General features: G+C 41.0%; 1 protein-coding gene across 1 annotated transcript in view; it reads right to left on the bottom strand.

Moving 5' to 3' along the window:
- The window catches only part of zcchc14 (zinc finger, CCHC domain containing 14), a 126,961-nt gene that overhangs the window by 11,740 nt on the left and 92,596 nt on the right, over positions 1-22,625 (bottom strand). The window contains exon 12 of the mRNA XM_043706822.2: positions 16,263-17,717. Within this exon, the coding sequence (XP_043562757.2) occupies positions 16,263-17,717 (1,455 nt within the window). The remainder of the gene's footprint in view (positions 1-16,262; positions 17,718-22,625) is intronic.

Raw genomic sequence — 22,625 nt, 5'->3', positions numbered from 1 at the left:
CTACCAAAAAAGTTGAAGGCGGCATGGTGGCTCAGTGGATAGCACTGCTGTCTCACAGTACCAGGGACCCAGGTTCGATTCCCACCTTGGGTGACTGACTGTGTGGAGTATGCACATTCTCCCAGTGTCTGCGTGGGTTTCCTCCGGGTGCTCCGGTTTCCTCCCACAATCCAAAGATGTGCAGGTTAGGTGAATTGGTCATAAATTGTCCAGAGTCTATGGCTTTCAATGCTGTTTGCTCCAGATGAGCAGGGAGTGGTACTTCCAAGTAGAAAGATAAGAACATTGTGAAGATGGAACATCGCTGTGAGCATGATACGGCAGTGCAACATCAGGCATAACAAGCTAGGTACAGAGTCATAATTTATTGACTGTACATTTCACGTTGCTTGAAAGGCAAGCAGTCCCTGCTTGTTCCTGCAAGCAAATGCATTTTTTAAAAATTCCCTACCGTATGGAAACAGGCCCTTTGGCCCAACAAGTCCATATTGACCCTCCGAAGAGTAACCCACCCAGACCCATTCCCCATATTCATCCCTGACTCTTCATCCATTTATACTTCTGTGTGTTGAGGATTAAGATATCCCACATGGGTCCAAGGTGACTCCTTGTAAGCAGCCAGCTACATAAAACTTTAGCACAGCTATCACCTTGATGATCTCTGGAATAGATGGCCATCCACCCCTTCAGGTTGCAATATCTGCTCCAGTAAATGGCATAGTTCTGTGATAGTGTCCAGCAACATTCTCAATCTGTAGCTGCAATGCTCCCTGCTCATCTGGAGCAAACAGCATTGAAAGCCATAGACTCTGGGCATTCTGAAATTCTGCCTCATCCTGAGGATACTTCACAACTTTGGTGTCTTTACTTGGAGGATGTTTAGCAGCTAATGGAGGTTGGTATTGGTCCTAGGCTTGCTGAAACATTTGTGCCTTTGTTTCATCGCAGCCACAGTGAGGATGACCATTGATATGGATGAATGCATTGGCTATTGGTCCAATGCAGTGTGTGGGGAATATCAGAAACTGTACAGATTCCTAGTATATGTGGGCAATCAGCATTCGCATCAAACACAAATGAGGGCTTAGCATAGTTCCTTCACATCTTGGGACATGGAATGCTACACATAGTTGGGCATAAAAGGGCTATATACGGATCTTTTTGCCAAAGGGGTCATTATTCCCACATATGCAAGACAAGTCATGCCGAACAAAATGCATTAGGAAATGGTAAGTGCAGCAGGATTTGTGAAATCATGCCTCCCCCACCACGCTACAACAGAAGCCAGGATAGCAGTGAACGTCGACAATGCACTCCGCAGAAATCCATGAGCTCCAATCTGCTATCATCTTCCATCCTTGTATGTTGAATTTCCTTCCTTCACAAGTACTGTCACCTCTGAATGCCAGCATGCGGTCTCCAATCCCATAACTGATTTCCTCAATTACCCAGGCAAAGTGGTGGCCCCGATAATGTCAGCTTTTAGTGAGCCACAAGGACTGAACATAGTCCACTTTGCTTACAGACTTGAAAGGACAGCCCTCACTGTCGAGTGACCTCTGACTGATATCTGTGCAGCTGCCCGATATCTGTGCAGCTGCCCGATTAATTTACTGCACTTACAAAGTCATCGAGGTCTACATCACAGAAAAAGGCCAATTAAGTCTGCACCAGTCAAAAACAACCACCTAACTATTCTAGTTCCATTTTCTGGCAATTAGTCCATAGCTTTGTCTGCCTTGGGTTTGCAAGCATACATCTAAATACTTAAATATTCTGAGGGCTTTTGCCTTTACCATCCTTTCAGGCAACAAGTTTCAGATTCCCACTAGCCTTTGAGTGAAAATCTTTTCCTCACAACACCTCCAAGCCTTCTGCCCCTTACCTTAAATCTATGCTTCCAGTAACTGATCCCTCTAGTAAGAGGAAATTGTCCGCCATTTCGACACCCCTCATAAATTTACACATTTCAATCATGTATCCCCTCATTCTCCTCTGTCCAAGGAAAACAATCTCAATTCATCCAATCGCGCTTCAATCTCCAACCCAGGCAACACCTTGTTAAATCTCTTCTGCACTCTCTCCAATGCAATTACATCTCTTCTTTTTATTTGATTTGATTTAATGTCACATGTACTGTACCTAAGTAAGGTGAAAAGTTTTATTTTGTGTGCAATACAGGCAAATCATACCATACAAAGATCATAGGGTGATAGAACAGGACGAGGAATACAATGTTAAGGCTGCAGAGAAGATCAGCATTAGATTTGAAGTTTCAGAGATCCATTCAGAAGTCTATTAACAGCAGGGAAGAAATTGTATTGAACCTGTTTGTTTAAGCTTTTGCATCTTCTGCCTTATGGAAAAATTTGGAAGAGATTGTAACTTGGTGGAAGGGGTCTTTCTGAGGAAGCGAGAAGTGTAGATGGAGTCAATTGATGGAAGATTGGCTTGTGTGATGGACTGGGCTGTGCTCACAACTGTCGTTCCTTATGTTCCTGGGCAGAGCAGTTGCCATAACCAAGCCATGATGCACCTGCATAGAATACTTTCTACGGTGCATCCATACAAGTTGGTAAGTCCTTTTGGATATGCCAAATTTCCTTAGCCTTCTGAGGAAGTAGAGACATTGTTCAGCCTTCTTGACCGTTGCATGGTGTTTGACATAGGTGGTCCACCTGGTGATTTTCACTCCCAGAAACTTGATATTTTCAACCATCTCCACTTCAGCTTCATTAATGTAGACAGGAATGTGCCCTCCATCTTGCTTCCTGAAGTCAATGACCAGCTCTTTAGTTTTGCTGATGTTGATGGAGAGATTATCTTGACACCACGCCACGAACCATTATCTTTTTCTTTATCTCGTCATTGTTTGAGATCTGGCCAAAAATGATAGTGTTGTCAGTGAACTTGTAGATGGAGTTGGAATGAAATTTGGCCACACAGTCATGAGTGTATAGAGAGTACAATAAGGGGCTGAATACACAGCCTTGAGAGGTGCCAGTGTTGAAGATTGTTGTGGAGGAAGTGTTGTTGCCTATCCTCTCTGATTACGGTCTATAGATTAGGAAGTTGAGGATTCAGTTGCAGAAGGCAGAGCAGAGACCTCGGTCTCAGAGTTTAGAGATTAGTTTGGTTGGAATTATAGTGTTCAAAGTGGAACTGTAGTCAATAAGTAGAAGCCAGCCATGGGTATCCTGCTTATCCAGATGTTCCAGGGATAAGTGTAGGGCCAGGGAGATGCCGGTTGCCACGGTCCTGTTGCGACAGGTGAATTGCAATGGTTTAAGGCAGGCTGGGAGGCTAAAGTTGATAGGAGCCATGACTAACCTCTCGAAGCACTTCCTAATTATGGAGGTCAGAGCCACCAGGCGGTACTCATTGAGGGACATTGTAAGAGTTTTCTTTAGCAATGGATAATAGTGATCTTCTTGAAGCTGGTAAGGACTTCAGATTATAGTAAGGACAGGTTAAAGATGTCAGCAAGTACTCCTGCAGCTGGTCCACACAGGATCTCAATGCACAGCTGGGGACTCCAGCTAGGCCAGTCGCTTTCCTATAACATGGATTCCAGAACTGCACACAATACTCTAGCTGTGGCCTAAACAATAGTTTCAACAGAAGCTCCCTGCTCTTAAACTCTATGTCTTAGCTAATAAAAACATGTATCGCATATGCATTCTTAAACACTTTATCCATCTGTCCTGCTACCTTAAGCGACTGGAGATCATGCACACCAATGTCCCTCTGATCTTCAGTGCTTCCCACAGTCCTATCATTCACCATGTACTCCCTTATCTTGTTTCTCCTACCCAGGTACATCACCTCTTCTTATCTAGGTTGAATTCTATTTGCCACTGATCAGGCCATCTGACCAGCCCATCTCTATCCTCCTATAGTCGAAGGCTAATGCCCTCATTCACTCAGACTTGCAAGACTGACTGTGGCCCATCCCTGGACTGCAGTGATTCACAACCCTGTTCCTGACTGTCCCAAGTGCCCCTGGATGAGATTACACACCCTTTGACTGACCAAGGACAACACCCCTTAGACTGAGAGATATGGTCATTTATCTGACGCACATGCAGTGTGTGCTGTGTAGCAACACGTCCACCCCCTTGACCCACAATATTGGCAAATTGTGTGGCTTTTCTGTGCTAAACGGCAGGACAAGATAGAACTACTGTGAGCACATAAATTCTGACTTTTGCATGCTGAGTGAGCCCAGAAAGGCAAAGCATGTCAGAGATACCGATAGCATTCAAGTAGCTACAAACTGAGTAAGTGCTTTGGGAGAAAGAGAAGCCTGATTTGCACCCTACACCCATGAAATTGGTGACTATCACTGAGCACAAAAAGGGGTGCAGGCAGCATTGCAATACAAGGTGCTGGTGCTCTTCAGAGTGGTGCTCTGAAGTGGAGAACCGTATTCCAGATTGTCCAAAATGTACCATAATGATATGGTTAGGTTTATATGTATCCAATGCCAACTTCCATGGATGCAGGTAGTTGCTGCACATGGATCGTAATCTAAGATGTTGGCGGCTGCTGGTCAAAATGGAGACCCAGAGGAACAAGCATCAAATGGAAGTGTCAAGTACTGACAGCTCTGACTGTCATGTCAGGAATTACCGTGTTTCATTTCTCTCTGCTATGCAGCAAAACAGGACGTTGCATATAACTGAGGCAAGATTAGATACTAATGAGGTACAGGTGCATGTGTATTAGCTCCTCACCATTCACTGGCAAGATTTTCATCTTGCCATTCAAATTCTAGGTGAAGTTATTTTTCTTAATGTTAAGAATATCATTTTTTTCCAAACGTGCATATTTTCTCAACTGACTCACCATTGCCATGTCATTTGGGGATGGGAAGATGCTACCTAAAGTCTTTCTGCAAGACAGAGCTTTGGTAACATCACGCTTGGAGTACTATAAATAGTCTGGTCTATAAGGAAGGATGTATTTGCTCTAGAGAAGGTGGATTGAAGGTTCACAAGATTGATTCTGGGATTAGAAGCTTTATATGAGAAAATATTGACTGATGTAGGCCTGCATGTTCTGGAGCACTGAAGAATGAGAGGTGATTTAATTTAAATACATGAAATTCTTAGACTTGACAACATAGATGCTGAGAGACTGTTTTGCTGTTTTGAGACTCTAGACCAGAGTGGTGGTTGTCTCAAGATAGGAGGTCGACAATATAGGAATGAAATGAGGAAAAATTCTTATCCCACGGAGAATTGACAATCTTCGGAATTCTTTTAGAGAACAATGGATGTTCACTCATTGATACTAATCAAGACCACTATCAAATCTTTGGGCACGACTGAATGAAGAAATTAGAGATAGAATATTTAAGTGGAACAGAAGTAGAAATTCAAAGATCCTACAAAATAGCAGGACAGATTCAAGAAGACATCTATTCATACTCTGAATTATTGTGTCTATTGAGCAGAAAGATTTAGGGATTCAAATAATGTAGTCATAGAGTCATAGAAATGTACAGCACGAAAACAGACCCTTCAGTCCAACTTGTCCAAGCCAATCAGATATCCTGACCTAATCTAGGCCCTTTGCCAGAACGGGGCACATATTCCCCTAAACCCTTCCTATTCATATACTCACACAAATGCCTTAAATGTTGCAATTGTACCAGCCTCCACCTCTTCCTCTGGCAGCTCATTCCAAACAAGTACCAACCTTTGCATGAAATTTGCCCCTCTGGTCCCTTTTAAATTTTCCCCTCTCACCCTGAACCCATGCCCTCTAGTTTTGGACTCCCCCACCCCAGAGAAAGGACCTTGTCTATTTACCCTATCCATGCCCCTCATGATTTTATAAACCTCCATAAGGTCACCCCTCAGCCTCCAATGCTCCAAGGAAAACAGCCCCAGACAATTCGCCCTCTCCCTATAGCTCAAACCCTCCAACCCTGGCAACATGCTTGTGAATCTTTTCTGAACCCTTTCAAGTTTCACAACATCCTTCCGTCAAATAAGAACTAATGGAGAGGTACGACAATTTAGAAAGCTGCTCTTTTTCCTCATGGAGGCTAGGATACAGAAAGGTGGAAGTGACAGTATAACTGTACACGGCTTAAATTTGAGCCCGGTTTGGATTACTACTTTCGGGTATGGAACTGCACCTCAAGTACAGTGCAGGATGCATATTTGGAGCAGCATCAAGCTTACATAAAAATTAATGTCAACTTGGTGAAGCTACAACACAAGACTACTTGATGTTTGTGCTGTTTAGCATGCAAATGATAGCAACTCCACAACGAACAGATCGGATCTGAACTCTGCAGTCCTGCCATATCAAGAATGGTAATAGACAATGAAACAACTCACTGGAGGAACCAGCTCTGCAAATTCCAATCCTCAGTAATGGAGGAGCCAACATATCAGTGCAAAAGATAAGGTTGAAGCACTGCAACAGTCTTCAGCCAGAAGCGCTAAGTGGATGATCCATTATATCCTCCTCTCGGGTTACCCAGCATCACTAATTTTGTCCACCACATTACAGCAAGAAATGCAAAGGCTATAGATTCAATAACATTCAGCAACAGTTCTGAAAACTTGTGCTCCAAAATTTGCCATGCCCTAGCTAAGCTGTTCCAGTTATGCTTCAACACTGGCACCTAACAATGTAGAAAGTTGCCCAGGTATGTACTGTATATACTGTACACAAAAAGCATAGGAGAAATCCAACAAGGCCAACTACTACCCCATCAGTAATGTGATGGAAGAGCTAGCAACACTTGTTTCACTGATGCTCAGTTTGGGTTCTGCCAGGAACACCTGCTTCTAACATCATTACAGTTTTGGTTCAAACATGGATAAAAGAACAGAGCTGTCAAAGGGAGTTGAGAGTGATTGCCTTTAACATCAAAGCTACATTTGACCATGTGGGATCAAGGAGCCCTTGCAAAACTGGAGTCAATGAGAATTAAGGTAAATCTCTCTTCTGTCTGTAATCATACCTAACACAAAGATAGATAATTGTTGTTGTTGTTTAGGTCGGTCAACTCTTCAGGAATTCCTCAGGGTATTGACCTGTGCCCAAGCATTCTTCAGGCACTTCATCAATGATCTTCCCTCCAGCATAAGGTCAAAAGTGAGATATTCGCTGATGATTGTACAATGTTCAGCTCCATTTTGTAATGGCAGTTACAGAAGCAGTATGTCTAAATACAACAAAACAATCTCCAAGGTATCCTCAAAGTTTAGGCTGTCAAGTGGCAAGTAATATTTGTGCCACACAAGTACCAGGCATTGACCATCTCCAACAAGAGAATTCTAACTATCAGCCCTTGACATTCAATGACATTACCATTGCTAAGTCCTACTATCAACATCCTGGAGAATACCTTTGACCAAAAATTAAACTGTACAAGCCAAATAAATACTAAGCAAGGTAAAGTTGCCATAACCCCAGAAAACCCAACAGCTGCTCTCTCTGATGGTGACCATGAGAAGACTGATGATGGTTTAACCAGAGGATCACCATGCCTCAGATGAGGAGAGAGGTTGAGAAAGAGACTTATTCATGGTAATCTCAGCGCATGAGTCATACAGCATGGAAATAGACACTTTGGTACAACTTGTCCATGCTGACCTGGTATCCCAAAATGAACTAGTCCCATTTGCCTGCATTTGGCCCACATTCCTCTAAACCTTTCCTATTCACGTATCTGTCCAAATTTTATAAACCTGTAGAAGGTCACCCCTCAGTTTCCGATACTCCAGGGGAAAAAAGTCCCACCTATCCAGCCTCTCCTTATAACTCAAACCCTCCAGTCCATGCAGCATCCTTATAATTTTTTGTGTCCTTTCTAGTTTAACAACATCATGCCTGTAGCATTATGATCACACTTGTATACAGTATTTTAAAGTGACCTCAGCAATGTCTTGTATAGTCCCAACATGACATCCAACGCTGATACGCAAAGCTCTGACCAATGGAGGTAAACATGCCAAATGCATTCTTCACCTCCCTATCTACCTGCGATGCCACTTTCAAGGAACTATTAACTTGCACCCCTAGGTCCCTCCGTTCAACAAAACTGCCTGGGGCCCTACCATTAACTGTGTAAGTCCTGCCCTGGTTTGCCTTACCAAAATGCGATACCCTACATTTATCCAAATTAAACTCCATCTGTCATTTCTTAGGCCATTGATCATCTGATCAAAATCTCATTGTATTCACAGATAACCTTCTTCACAGTCCACTATATCACCAATTTTAGTGTCATCCGCAAACTTAATAACCATACCTATGTTTTCATCCGAATCGTTGATATAAAATGACAAGTGGACCCAGAAGCAATCCTTGTGACACACTGCTGGTCACAGGTCTCCAATCCAAATAACAACTCTTTACCACCACCCTCTGACTATTGCCTTCAAGACAATTTTATGTCCAATTCGATATTTTTACCTGGATCCCATATGATCTAACCTTACTAACCAGTGTAACATGCGGGACCTTGTCGAAGGCCTTGCTAAAGTTCACGTAGACAACATCTACCATTCTACCTTCATCTGTATTCTTGGTACTCTCTTCAAAATCTCAAATTGTTTTTCATGCACAAAGCCACACCGACTATCCCTAATCAGTTCTCATCTTTCTAAGTGCATGCATCCTACCTGTCAGTATCCCCTCCAACAACTTACTCACCACTGATGTAAGGCTCACTGGGTCTGTCGTTCCCTGGCTTTTCCTTGCAGCCTTTCTTAAACAATGGCACATTAGCTACTGTCCAGAATTTTGGCACCTCACCCATGGCTGTTGATGATGCAAATATGTCTGCAAGAGGCCACAAATCTCTTTCCTAGCTTCCCACAATGTTCTGGGATACACTTGATCAAGTCCTGGGGATTTGTCTAACTTGATGCATTTTTAAGAGTTTCAGCATCTCCTCTTCTTTAATGTGGACTCTTTTGAAGAGTCACTGTTTATTTCCCCAATCTCCCTAGCTTCCATGTCTTTCTCCACAGTAAATAGAGGCAAAATATTAGTCTAGTATTACACACCTCTCCTGTGGGTCCATACATGGACAGCCTCGTTGATCTTTAAAAGGGCTTTATTCTCTCCCTAGTTATTCCTAAGCCCTTGTAGAATCTCTTAGGATTTTCCCTAACGTTATTTGCCAAAGCTATCTCATGTCCCCTTTTTGTCCTCCTGGTTTCCCTCTTCAGTGTACACCTACTCCCCTATACCGTCCAGGGATTCACTTGATCTCAACTGCCTATACCTGACATATGCCTCCTTCTTTTTCTTGATCTCAATATCTCTAGTTATCCAGTGTTCCCTACACCTGTCAGCCTTACCCTTCATACTAACAGGAATACAATGTTGCTGAACTTTTGTTATCACATTTTTGAAAGCTTCCCACAAGCCAGATGTCATTTTACCTGTGAACAACCACCCGCAACCAACTTTTGAAAGTTCCTGTCTAATACCATCAAAATTGGCCTTACTTAAAACTTTAACTTTCAGATCAGGTCTATCCTTTTTCATAACTATTTTGAAACTAATAGGAAATGACTGATCCCAAAATGCTCCCCTACCAACATCTCAGTCACTTTCCCTGCCTTATTTCCCAGGAGAATTGAGTCCATACTGTTGGCATCATTTTGTATTGCAAATGTGCTATCCAACCAACTGAGCTGCCTGAGATCTCATAAGTACTGTAGCTATTAAAGTAAGTCTGGGTCAACTGCCAGAGGAAGTGGTGGAGGCTGTTACAATTACAACATTTAAAAGGCATCTAGATGAGTATATGAATAGGAAGGGTTTAGAGGGAAATGGCCAAATGCTGGCAAATGGGAATAGTTTAATTTAGGATATCTGGTTGGTTTGGACGTGTTGGCCAAGGGGTCTGTTTCTGTGCTGTACATCTCAGAGAAAGTTAAGTCTAGACTCTGCAATCTACCTTCTTTTTAATTCAAAGTTTGAGAGAAGATTTTTGGCTCGAGTGCTCGTTGTTGTGGTTCTGTTTGCCGAGCTGGGAATTTGTGTTGCAGACGTTTCGTCCCCTGTCTAGGTGACATCCTCAATGCTTGGGAGCCTCCTGTGAAGCGCTTCTGTGATGTTTCCTCCGGCATTTATAGTGGTTTGTCTCTGCCTCTTCCGGTTGTCAGTTCCAGCTTTCTGCTGCAGTGGCCGGTATATTGGGTCCAGGTCGATGTGTTTGTTGATAGAATCTGTGGATGAGTGCCATGCCTCTAGGAATTCCCTAGCTGTTCTCTGGTTGGCTTGTCCTATAATAGTAGTGTTGTCCCAGTAAAACTCATGTTGCTTGTCATCGGAGTGTGTGGCTACTAAGGATAGCTGGTCATGTCGTTTCATGGCTAGTTGGTGTTCATGGATGTGGATCGTTAGCGGTCTTCCTGTTTGTCCTATGTAGTGTTTTGTGCAGTCCTTGCATGGGATTTTGTACACTACGTTGGTTTTGCTCATGCTGGGTATCGGATCCTTCGTCCTGGTGAGTTGTTGTCCGAGAGTGGCTGTTGGTTTGTGTGCTGTTATGAGTCCTAGTGGTCGTAGTAGTCTGGCCGTCAGTTCAGAAATGTTCTTGATGTATGGTAACGTGGCTAGTCCTTTAGGTTGTGGCATGTCCTCATTCCGTTGTCTTTCCCTTAGGCATCTGTTGATGAAATTGCGGGGGTATCCGTTTTTGGCAAATACATATTAGAGGTGTTCTTCTTCCTCTTTTTGCAGTTCTGGTGTGCTGCAGTGTGTTGTGGCCCTTTTGAACAGTGTCTTGATGCAACTTCTTTTGTGTGTGTTGAGGTGGTTGCTTTCGTAGTTCAGGACTTGGTCTGTGTGTGTGGCTTCCCTGTATACCTTTGTGGTGAATTCTCCGTTCGGTGTTCTCTGTACCATCACGTCTAGGAATGGGAGTTGGTTGTCCTTTTTTTTCCTCTCTTGTGAATTTGATTCCTATGAGTGTGGTGTTGATGATCTGGTGTGTGTTTTCTATTTCTGTGTTTTTAATGATTACAAAGGTGTCATCTACATATCTGGCCCAGAGTTTGGGTTGAATTTGCGGTAAGACTGTTTGTTCTAATCTTTGCATTACCGCTTCTGCTATGAGCCCAGAGATGGGTGAGCCCATGGGTGTGCCGTTGATTTGTTCATATATTTGATTGTTGAATGTGAAGTGTGTTGTGAGGCACAGGTCCAGTAGTTTGAGTATGCAGTCTTTGTTGATAGGTTCCCCGTCTTGTCTGTTCTGTATGTCCAGCAGGTTGGCTATTGTTTCTCTGGCTCGGGTTTTGTTGATAGAGGTGAACAGTGCCGTTACATCGAATGAGACCATAGTTTCTTCCTTGTCTTTTTAATTCATTCAAGGGATGTGGAAATCTCTAGCTGAGTAGGTAACTCATCTAACTCCCCAAAACCTGTCTACCGTCTAAAAGTCGGAAGTGTGACAGAATACTGTCCATTGCCTAGATGAGTGCAACTCCAGCAATCGAAGAGGCCTGACATCACCCAGCACAAAGCAGCCTGCTTAACGACACTATATCCACAAACATGCACTCACTCTACCACTGATGCAAAGAAGCAACAGTGTGCTCTATCTACAAAATGTATTGCAGAAATTCATTAAGATTCCTTTGACAGCATCTTGTAAACCCAGAACCACTACTATTGCATTCCTTTACTGTCGCTGGATCAAAATCCTGGGGCTCCCCTCCTAGCAGCATACCTATACCAAATAGACTCAGCTGTTCAAAAAGGTAACTCACCATCATGCTCTCAAGAGCAACTAGGGATGGTCAATAAATGCTGACTCAGCTAGAGATTCCTACATCCCTTGAATGAATTAAAATGAGGGTAAATTGCAGAGTCTAGACTTATATTTCCTTGAATGTGGAATTATTCATGTGTAATCTAATAAAGCTATTTGAGATGATCAAAGGATTTCATTAGGTGTATGCAGAAAAATACTTCCTAGAGTAAGCATGTAGAATAAATTAGCTCGATTACTCAGAGTGATGTCAGAAAGTACTTCACACAAGGAGCAATGTAAATCGAGAATTCCCTCTCCCAAAAAGCTGATGAGGCTACAGTTAATAGATTCTTTTTGGGAAAGGGTATTAAGAGTTACTGATTCAAAGTAGGTAGATGAAATTAAAATAGAGATAAAATATGGTCTTGTTAAATTGCAGAGCCGCCAAAGGGCTGAAGTTTCAACTCCTGTTCCTCTATTAATTTACACCTAACTTGCCACAACTTTATCCTTTTACTGATTGTCTATATTCAGAGGCTTCTGACATTTAGACATAGCCATTGAAGGCATCTATGAAAACTCACATTTATATAATGCCTTGAACATATGTAAACACCCCAAAACGGGATAATCGGACAAAAGTGGATGCCAAAACAAAGATGACCTTAGGAAGTGCAACTAAAATTTGGACAAGGACTCAGATTATTAAAAAAAAGCTTAAGCTGAAGAGACGAAGGTTGAAATGATCAGGGGCTAAATTACTCAGTGGAACTGCTCTCACAATCTCAAATATTCAAGGTGTTGAGTCAAATGGATAGAATTCAACCTCACAAGATACTGCAACATGCCCAAAGTTTAGCACATTTCACGTTTCAGTGTGCAGCACATACCTTCCAGACTGTTTTTATAACAAATCCAGCCATGTGATGTTGAATTCTTAGAACTGTCACAATTACTACTGCATTTTAATTTCATTTTGTCAAGTTATACTCAGGAAGGAGATAAAATTGGAAATTAAGGCACACAAACAATTCTTGCATGTGTTTATAAGAGCCATCATATATGGTTCCCAAACTACAAATCATGGACTGAATATGCATCAGAGTAGAAGTTAATTCAATCCATCATGAATTTTTGTTTATTAATGGCTGTTCAAAGTAAACTTGGTCTTTGTGTTTTTTAAAAGTTGATGTAATCACACTTTAGTATCGGGAAATGTGACTAAATGAAAGGCCCAGTATAGCCTGGTGCAACCAGAGATTTCTAACTGTAAAGAAACTTCTTAAAAATGCTGGAGACTCAGAATAATGTAAAGCTTTAAACACATCTTAGGTCATTCAGACAATATTTGTGTAAACAGTAGACAATAGCAACAAATCAGAGTCAGATTTTGTCTATTACAAGCTTTTGGATGTGTCTGGATTGTTCCTGACATATCCTCATAAGTGCATCCAGCACTTCCTCATTAGAACTAGTGGAAGCCAGATTTTATAATATTTCTCCACAAAGTAGTAAGAATAGTTAGTCCAATTCTTTGTCTAGTGTTTCTTTGACTCAAAGACAAGACCATGATCTAAGCACTTAAAGCTCAAACTTATTAATATTTCATAGGCATACAGGTATTTCACAAAATGAGTGCACAGATTTTCAATGAAGAACTCAACTAGTAAAACAAGAACTTTTTAAACATTCACAGCCATAACTTTAACCATTAGTATATTAATCTATTCATTACTACATTAGGTATTTTGTAGGTTGGTTGAATCCTGGAAAATAATTTATATAATTCCCCTCAAAACTCAAAACTAGTGTGCTACTAGAATTTAAACATTTCAAAAGTTTCGAACATTCAAAAAATAGGTTTATATTTTAGTGTACTGCTCTTGGTGCACAGTACCGTTAGAGATGCTATCTTTTTTTGACACTAAACAGATATCCTTTCCATCTTCTCAGATGAATTTAAAAGATATTAAGAAAAAGAGTAGGGGTGCTCACCCCAGTATTCTGTCCAATATTTATCTCTTAATTAACAATGCTATAAAAATAATCTGGTCATTATCTCATTGCATCTTGAGACACCTCAATGTATTCAAATCAGTTGCTGTAATGAAGTATGGTCTACATGATGTGCTCAGAATAAATCAGTAATCATAAAGCACTTTGGAACATTGAGCTTGTTCAAGATGCTATATTAACACAAGTTCTATATTTTCTTTTAATCTTTTAAACAAGAAAATTCTTAAAATGCTCTGAAATCAGAGACTCAAAGGAAAGCTGTTATAAAGGTATCAACCTGGAATTTTCAGAGGTGTGCAGCAATACTAGAAAGTACATATAAATACAATCAAGGAATATTCTGGAAGGGGGTAGAAGTCATGCTTTCGATGCATGAAGCCTTAGTTGAACCACACCTGGAGTAAAGGGAGCAATTTTGGACACAACAGCTTGCGAAAGATCAGTTGGTCAGAGAGAGATAGCAACATAGATTTACTAAAATGAAATCAGATCTCCAGGAGTTAAACTATAAGATTAAACAAACTAAAAATGTATTCCAAGGAAGTTAGAAGGTTAAGTGGTGATTTTTTAAAAGCAAAGTTTTCAAGGAATTAGAAGAAAACTAATGGGTTAGATAGGGATGAAAATTTCACGACTTGGGGAGGCTAAAACTTGGGGACATAGTCTCAAGTGAGATCCAAGCCTTTCAAAAGTGAAATTTGCATGAAGCTTTCATGCATCCACAAATTGGGCTTGAGAGGCTAAATGATCTATTCACATGCTCTTAGGCAAACAAAAATAAAAAAGTATCGGAAAAACTCAGCAGTTTTTTTTTGGAAACTGTACTAAAAGGACTGTTCCCTATTATTAGCTTTCCTTTGCTTCGAAGGCCAAGCTTTCTTCTAGCAAACATGTGAAATTACTCTCGAGACATTCACAACAATTAATTGATTGCACAGTGTGAAGGCTTAAAAAATTAGCAAAAATTAATAGTTCCAAGCTTTCATTTCTTCCTCCCACTTCAGGGTATGCTCAAGTTATATCACATAATAAGTTAACTGCATGTTTGCCAGCGAGCTGCAATGAAAGATTTAAAATAAAAGCACAATTATTTAGAAAGTGGGAAAAACTATAATGACAACTCAACAACAAAGATTCTGAGCTCTCATGTTTCATCTTCAGAAACTGTTCTGAGCTTCAAAGATTTTATGCTTTAAAATAAAAAGTGAACTAACCCAACTCATTTCTTCCTATTTTACTGATTGATATTCCGTCCATTTTTGATTGACATGCTGCCCTTTAGCAACATTATCCAAATGCACATCATTTTTCACATGTACACTAACGATACCCAGCTATACCTCATCACCAGCTCTCTCAACTCTTCCGTTATTGAAATATGATCAGTTGCTCATTTGGTATCTAGTACAGTATGTAGATACCTTGAAAGTTTGTGGGCTTGGAGAAGTTTAGTGTTAAGAGAAGGGTGAGGCAGTAGGAGAATTTTAAAATCAAGACATTGATTAACCATGAGCCAGGGAGCACAAACAGGGAATATGACTTAGTGCAATTTAAGACATGGGTCGCAGAGCTTTGGGCAACCTTACAAAATTTTCTCTAATTAAATACTAGAAATCAGTATTTTTGCTTCCACTCAAAACTTCATTCCCTCGCTCCTGACTCCATCCCCCTTCCTGCTAACAGTCTGAGATTAAAGCGAATAAATTGGTAAAATTGATGTTATATGTGACCCCAATATGAGCTTCTGGCCTCAAATTCATGCCAGTACTAAGATCACCTATTTGCACCAATGAAATATCGCTAGATTTCACCTCATCTACTTTTGATATCCCCTTTCATGTCTTTGTCACATTGAATCTGAATTTTAAACACAACCCTGCTGGTCTCCCATCTGTAACACCTTGTAAGCTTAAGGTCATCCAAAGCTCAATAGATCACGTTAACTTGCACCAAGTCCCTTTTCCTAACACTACTGTGAGTGCTGACTTACATTGAGTCATATTTAATCAATGTATTTATTTTAAGATTCTCATCCTACTGCCTCATCCCTCTCTAGTTCTGATCTCCTCCAAGCCTACACCCCTCAGAGATATCTGCATTCCTTTGTTCTGACTTCTTGTGCATCTTTATTTTAATTGTTCTACCACTGGGCCTCTGCCTTCTGTGGCCCATGCCCTGTAATATCAACCTGACATTTATCTTGCTTTTTCTCCCTGTAATTCACTTCTTAAAAAGAAATTATTTGACCAAGTTTTTAGTTATCTGACCTAATATCTCAAGAGGCTCAGTCATATTTTGTTTTAATGTTGCTATGAAAAGCCATGGGCTAGCTGAGTGGGCTTTATTTAAGTCTCACCAACAGTGCTGTATAAACAGAGAGCTGTTGAAAATAAAACAAACCTCTATATTAATTTTAAACTGCACCGATTCCAAATGAATTAATTCTGACAATTCAAGAAAGTTTACCAATATACAGTTTTGTATAAATGCTGGTATAAATTACCTTGCTGATTAGAATCCATAGCTGGCTGCTTGCAATCCTGAGCTCGGTGTCCATTAGCCCCACAATTGTAGCATGAAATATGCCCGTTCTTTTTATGTCCTGGTCCATTTGTGCTTCCTAGCATGTTTTGTGTCTGATATACTGCAGTGGTACCACCCAGGAAATTTTGCATGGGAGGCATGACAAAGTTTGATTGCCCACTTAAGATGGAATCAGGAGTCAAGCCAGTATTGTAAGCAGGGGGTGGAACAACTGGATAGGGAAAGGCAGTACCGTTATTATATTGGGTGCTGATGTAACCACTATTACATAATGGATTGAATGGGAAAATTGGAAAAGTTAACACTGAATGGCCTGAAAATGGGCTTTGGAAGTAATTGGCATAGTTAATTGTGACAGGATTTGAACCACAGTTTCCACTGCAGCCACATGAACTGCACACATTACACCCAGTTTGCTGCTGCTGCTGCTGCATAGGGACATTCATTCCTGAGCCACCACTACCATTATTGCTGTTAATATAACTGTTTTCAGCCACAGAGGAGAGGGTTGGGCTGGAGCTAGGAATAGGACAATTTGGCACACTCACAATGTTTGTGAAGGACACAGAAGAGTGACTATTGGCAGGTGCATTGTTATTATTCGCACAGAAAGGGCCAGAGATGGAAGTTACAGGTGAACACTGCATTGTTGAAAAGGCAACTTTGGTGTTGGCTGAATAAGGAACTGTCCTTGAACTTATTACAGCAGGTGAGACACTTTTAACTTGTACAACACTATTATAGGCAGTTTGTCCCACCAGCATAGATTCTGTAGGAATAGAGGAGGAGACAAGAAGCTTCATTGGAGCGTGAGGAAGGTTATATGCAGGGTTAGATGTTGTAGTGGAAGAACTGGTGTCCACTTTCGGTAATGTTAATGGAGTTGTTTTAGGTGTACTATCCATGGAAGGAGGTCCAACTTTAGTTCTAATGCCAAAGTTTACAACTTTAGATGGAATCCCACTGTTTTCCATAACACTAGTGGATATTTGGGAAGCCTGAAGTGGAGAAGTTGGCATTACATCCACAACCATGGCTCCAAGAGAGGCAAACTTTTTCTCTACTTTGAAGCTACTGGCAGGTCCTTCATGAAGTTTGCTTCCAAGATCAACAGATGAACTTGCATGGATTGGAGAAGAAACTCCAGTAATAGGCTTCATATCAAAACTACCTCTTTCTGATTTCCGTACTGAATTTAGCATTCGGCTGGGGGCAATGTTTGAAGAGATCACTGGCATGAACTGTACAGTGGAAACGGCAGAAGATACATGGCTAGGGTGAGCCAATCCAGTTTCATTTTGCACTGGAGAGACTTGTGCTGTGGGTCTCCATGAGCCAGTATTTAGGTTGCTCAGGTGAGTTGATAACATTGCTGGTTTTTCTTTTATTTGAATGTCCAATGTGTTCTCGGGATCTGCAATAAAAATTACATGAAAATGAAACAACATTAGAAAATGTGCAATAATATATTCACATAAACATTGTATAAAATGGTCAATGAGTATTGATGAATGACTGCCAATGTAGCATTTCATCATAATATGCAGCACAAAACTATTAGAATACTCAACATCTCTATGTATATTAAACAGTTTTTAAAGTGATAGATTCTTCAATTTGATTTGATTTATTATTGTCATATATATTGGGTTAGAGTGAAAAGTAATATTTTTCATGTTAACCAGACAAACCATACCTTACATATATACATCAGATTAATAGAACAGAATGCAGAATACAGAGGAACCTTGATTACGCGGCATTCAATTAACCAAGTTTTGGATTATTGGAACAAGATTGCAAGGTTCCGATGCTTGGCTAACTATGTTATCCGGCATTCGATTAACAGAATGAAATACTCCCCGCCCATGTCCTTTGGATAATCAAGGTTCCTCTATATAGTGTTATAGCTACAGAAAAGGTACAGAGGAAGATCAACTCTAACCTACGAGACGTCTATTCAAAAATATGATAACAGCAGAGAAGAAGCTGTTCTTGAATCTGATAGTATGTGTTTTCAAACTTTTATATCTTCTGGTGGAAGATGGTGGTGTGGGTGAGGTCTTTGATTATGTTAGCTACTTTCCTGAGGCAGCAGGAAGTATGGATGGAAGGCTGGTGTGCACAACAAACTGGTCTATGTTCATAACTCTGAAATTTCTTGCTGTCTTGAACAGACCAGTTGCCATACTAAGCTGTGATGCATCTGGATAAGATGCTTTCTATAGTATATCTGTAAAAATCAGTAAGAGTCATTATGGACATGCCAAATGTCCTTAGCTTTCTGTTAAAGGTTTTTTTAGTTGTGCTTTCATGACCATAGTATCAATGTGGATGGACCAGAACAGATTGTTGATAATATTTATTAAGTATTCAAGATTAATGAATTAGCTTTCAAATATCCCACAGTCCAAAGATGTGTGGGTTAGGTGGATTGGCCATGCTAAATTGCCCTGTTGTGTCCAGGAATGTGCAGGACAGGTGGATTAGCCTGGTAAATTAGGTGGTAAATGCAGCGATACGGGGGCAGGGTGGGATACTCTTCAGAGGGTGAATGCTGACCAGATAGACTAAGTTGGAAATTCTTTGAAGAAAATAGAAAGGGTCATTGAAGGTAATGCTTTCAATGATGTGTACAGGGATTTTTAAAAAGACATTCAATACAGTGCCACACAGCAGACTGGTGAGAAAATTTATAGCTCATGGAAGAAGAGGGATAGTAGCAAAGTGGACACAAAATTGGCTAAGTAATAGGAAACAGAGAGCACCAGTCAATGGATAATGTTTGGGCTGGAAAAGGTTTATAGAGGGGTTCCTCCAGGGGTCAGTACCAGGACCCTTGCTTTATCTGACATATATAAATGATTTAAATCTTGGAGTGCAGGAAAGAATTTCAACAATGATGTGGGTGATATGAAACTTGGAAGCAATGAAAACTTTGAGCAAGATAGTGTAAAACTCTAAAAACATATTGACAAGTTGGTGGAGTGGACAGAAGAGGGCAGATGAAGTTCAATGCAGAGAAGTGCGAGGTCATGCATTTTGGTGGAGAGAACATGGAAAGGCAAAATAAAATTTGAGATACAATACTAAAGTGGTACAGGAGCAGGGAGACCTGGCTGTATGCAGTCATAGATCAGGGTGATTGAAGGTAGCAGGAAAGCTGAAGAAAGCATTTAATAAAGTATATAGCATTCTGGGCTTTAATAATAGGGACATAGGGTACAAAAAAAGTTATGCTGAACTTATACAAGACATTTGTTAGACCTCAGCTGGAATACTGTGTACTGTTCTGAATGTCACACTATAGAAATGCTGCAAATATATTGGACAGTGTGCAGGAGTAACTTACAAAATTGGCTCGAGGGATAAGAAACTTAAGTTATGAGAACAGGTGGGGATTGTTTTCCTGGATAGGCCTGGATAAAGAGAGAAACTGTTCCCACTTGTGAAAATATACAGAATGAGAGACATGGTGGCTCGGTGGTTAGCACTCCTGGCTCTCAGCACCAGGAACCCAAGTTCAATTCCAATCTCGGGCAACTATCTATGGGGAGTGTGCAAACTCCCCATGTCTGTATGGGTTTCCTCTAGGTGCTCCAGTTTCCTCTTACAGTCCAAAGATGCGCAGGTTAGGTGGATAAGCATTTGGAGAAAATGCAGAATTATAGGGGTAGGATAGGCGGTGGGTCTGGGTGGGATGCTCTTTGGAGAGTCAGTGTGGGCTTGATGGGCCAAATGACATGCTTCCACACTGCAGGGATTCTATGAGAGAGCACAAATTCAAATTGTCTTGCAAATGTGATGTGAGAAGAAATTTTTTCACACAAGGAGTTACTGAGGTCTGGAATGCACTGCCTGAAAAAGTGTGATGGAAGCAAAGTCAATAGAGTTATTCAAAAGGCATTAGATGATTATCGGAATAGAAACAACATGCAAAGCAAGAGTGAGAACAGGCAGCTGAAATTGCCTGCAATGAGAACGGGAACAGGTGGCTGGCAGTGAAAGCAAGTTGGGGCGAGGTCAAGCCCGAAGCAGGGGAGGTCAAGTCCTTGTGAGGTGTACAAGTCCAGCATGGATAGGTGTTTATGTACGCTGGTGTTGAACTGTTAACTGTGTTTGTTTGATTTTCTACCTTTGGTAAGAAGAAATGTAACGTTTAATATTTTAATTGCAGCAAGACTCTCCAGTTAACCACACCCAGTTGAGAATGGCAGTGGATTATCAGGCAAAACTGACTGGACTCAGTTCCACAACATCACATGTTTAACAATAGCAGAGCCCATCAGAAGCATAAAAGAGACATGTCTGAAATGTATGTAAGCTTCTCGAGCCAATATAACAAGCAGATAATCCCATTTGGCCTCTTCGCAACATTCCCAGATCATAGATTCCAGTGGCCAGCCAATTAAGTACATTGCATCTGACACCAAAAAGGAGGTAAATACAGTGATGGGCACCAGCTTGAGAGCGTTCAGGCTGTAGTGATAACTGCCTAACTAGAAGTAGTCACTACCATAACTAAATAAAAATTGACCTGAGAAGTCTCATCTATAAAGAACAAGATAAATTTAACCCATCAAATAATCGCCATCAAGACTCCCCCCAACCTCCCCATGATTAATTAAGTGATGGAAAGGCACTGTAACATCTAGTAACCAATAACCTGTAGACTAACACTTAATTTGAGTTCTACCTTAACTATTTGGCTCTTTTTTAAGGCTTTATCCAGAAATGGATATAGCAGTTGGTGGTAGGGGTTCTTGTAATACAGTAGTACCGTCCCTACTTCTGAACCAGGAAGCCTGGGTTCTTGTCCCACGTACTCCAGAGGTGTCTAATAACATCCCTAAACAGCTTGATGAGAAAATATTCTGAGCATTGGTGACAAAGGAGAGATGACGTAATCACCCTTGAATTTAAGGTAAGAGTTGATGGAGAATGACTCCAAGTGTAAGCAATGCCAAGGCCAATAAAGCTCAAAGAAAAACTCAGCCCGGAAGCTGGAATCGAAGGAAATTGGTCAAAATGAATAGAAACCAATTATTGCAGCCACTAGTTGATGACCACATTAATAATGTGCATTTATACAGACATTCAAACTGGGGAAACACAGAGTAGCAGTATCAAACAAAATGTGGCACTAATCCATACAGTGTAGCTACCAGAGTGAAAGAGACAAGGAACTAATAACTTCTCCAGCACTTCTTTCAAAACTAATAATTCCTTTTGCTTCCTCCTTGCTTCTGTCGCATTTCTGGAAAATTAGTTGTGACTTCTACGAAGAGAGAACTAAAGTGAATAGCCATTGTTTAAGAAGGTAGCAGGGATAATCCAAGAAATTACAGGCCTGTGAGTCTCATATCGGTGGTAAAGAAATTATTGGAAAAGATTCTCAGGGACCAGATCTATATACATCTAGAAGCAAATGGACTTAGTGATACACAGCATGGATTTGTGTGGAGAAAGTCATGTCTGACATTTAAGGAGGTGAAGAAGATGATTGATGAGGGAAAAGTGGTTGATGTTGTCTACATGGACTTCAGTAAAGCATCTGACAAGGTCCGTCATGGCAGACTGGTACACATGATATCGGGATGAGCTGGCAAGATGGATACAGAACTTGCTTAGTCACGGGAGATGGAAGGATGCTTTTCGGAATGGAGTGTTGTGACTAGTGGTGTTCCACAGGGATCAGTGCTGGGACCCCTGCTACTCGTGGTCTGCATCAATGATTTGGAGGAAAACATGGATTGTCTAATTAGTAAGTTTGCAGATGACACAAAGATTGGTGGAGTTGTGGAAAGTGAACAGGTTTGTCAAAGGATACAGCAAGATAGACAGTAGTTGGAAGCATGGGTAGAAAAATGTCAGATGGAGTTTAATCCGGCTAAATGTGAGGTGATGCATTTGGTAAGATCAAGTACAGGTGAAAATAATAGAGTACTGATATGCAGAGGGATCTGGGTATGCAGGTCCATGGATCACTGAAGGTGGCAGTGCAGATAGAGAAGGTAGTAAAAGAGGTCTATGGCATGCTTGCCTTTATTGGAAGGGGCACTGAGTATAAGGATAGACAACTTATGCTGCAGCTTCAGTATAGTCTGGCATGGTGGCTCAGTGGTTAGCACTGCTGCCTCACAGCACCAGGGACCCAGATTCAATTCCAACCTCGGGTGACTGTCTGTGTGGAGTTTGCACATTCTCCCAGTGTCTGCGTGGGTTTCCCCCAGGTGCTCCGGTTTCCTCCCACAGTTCAAAGATGTGCAAGTCAGGTGAATTGGCCATTCTAAATTGCCCATAGTGTTAGGTGCATTAGTCA

This window comes from Chiloscyllium plagiosum, unplaced genomic scaffold, assembly GCF_037043375.1.
Source record: "Chiloscyllium plagiosum isolate Xiang-an unplaced genomic scaffold, Cpla_swu_hap1 HiC_scaffold_17, whole genome shotgun sequence".
Lineage (NCBI taxonomy): Eukaryota > Metazoa > Chordata > Chondrichthyes > Orectolobiformes > Hemiscylliidae > Chiloscyllium > Chiloscyllium plagiosum.
Note: the sequence above shows the minus strand (reverse complement) of the source record. Positions and strands in the feature narration are given on the sequence as shown.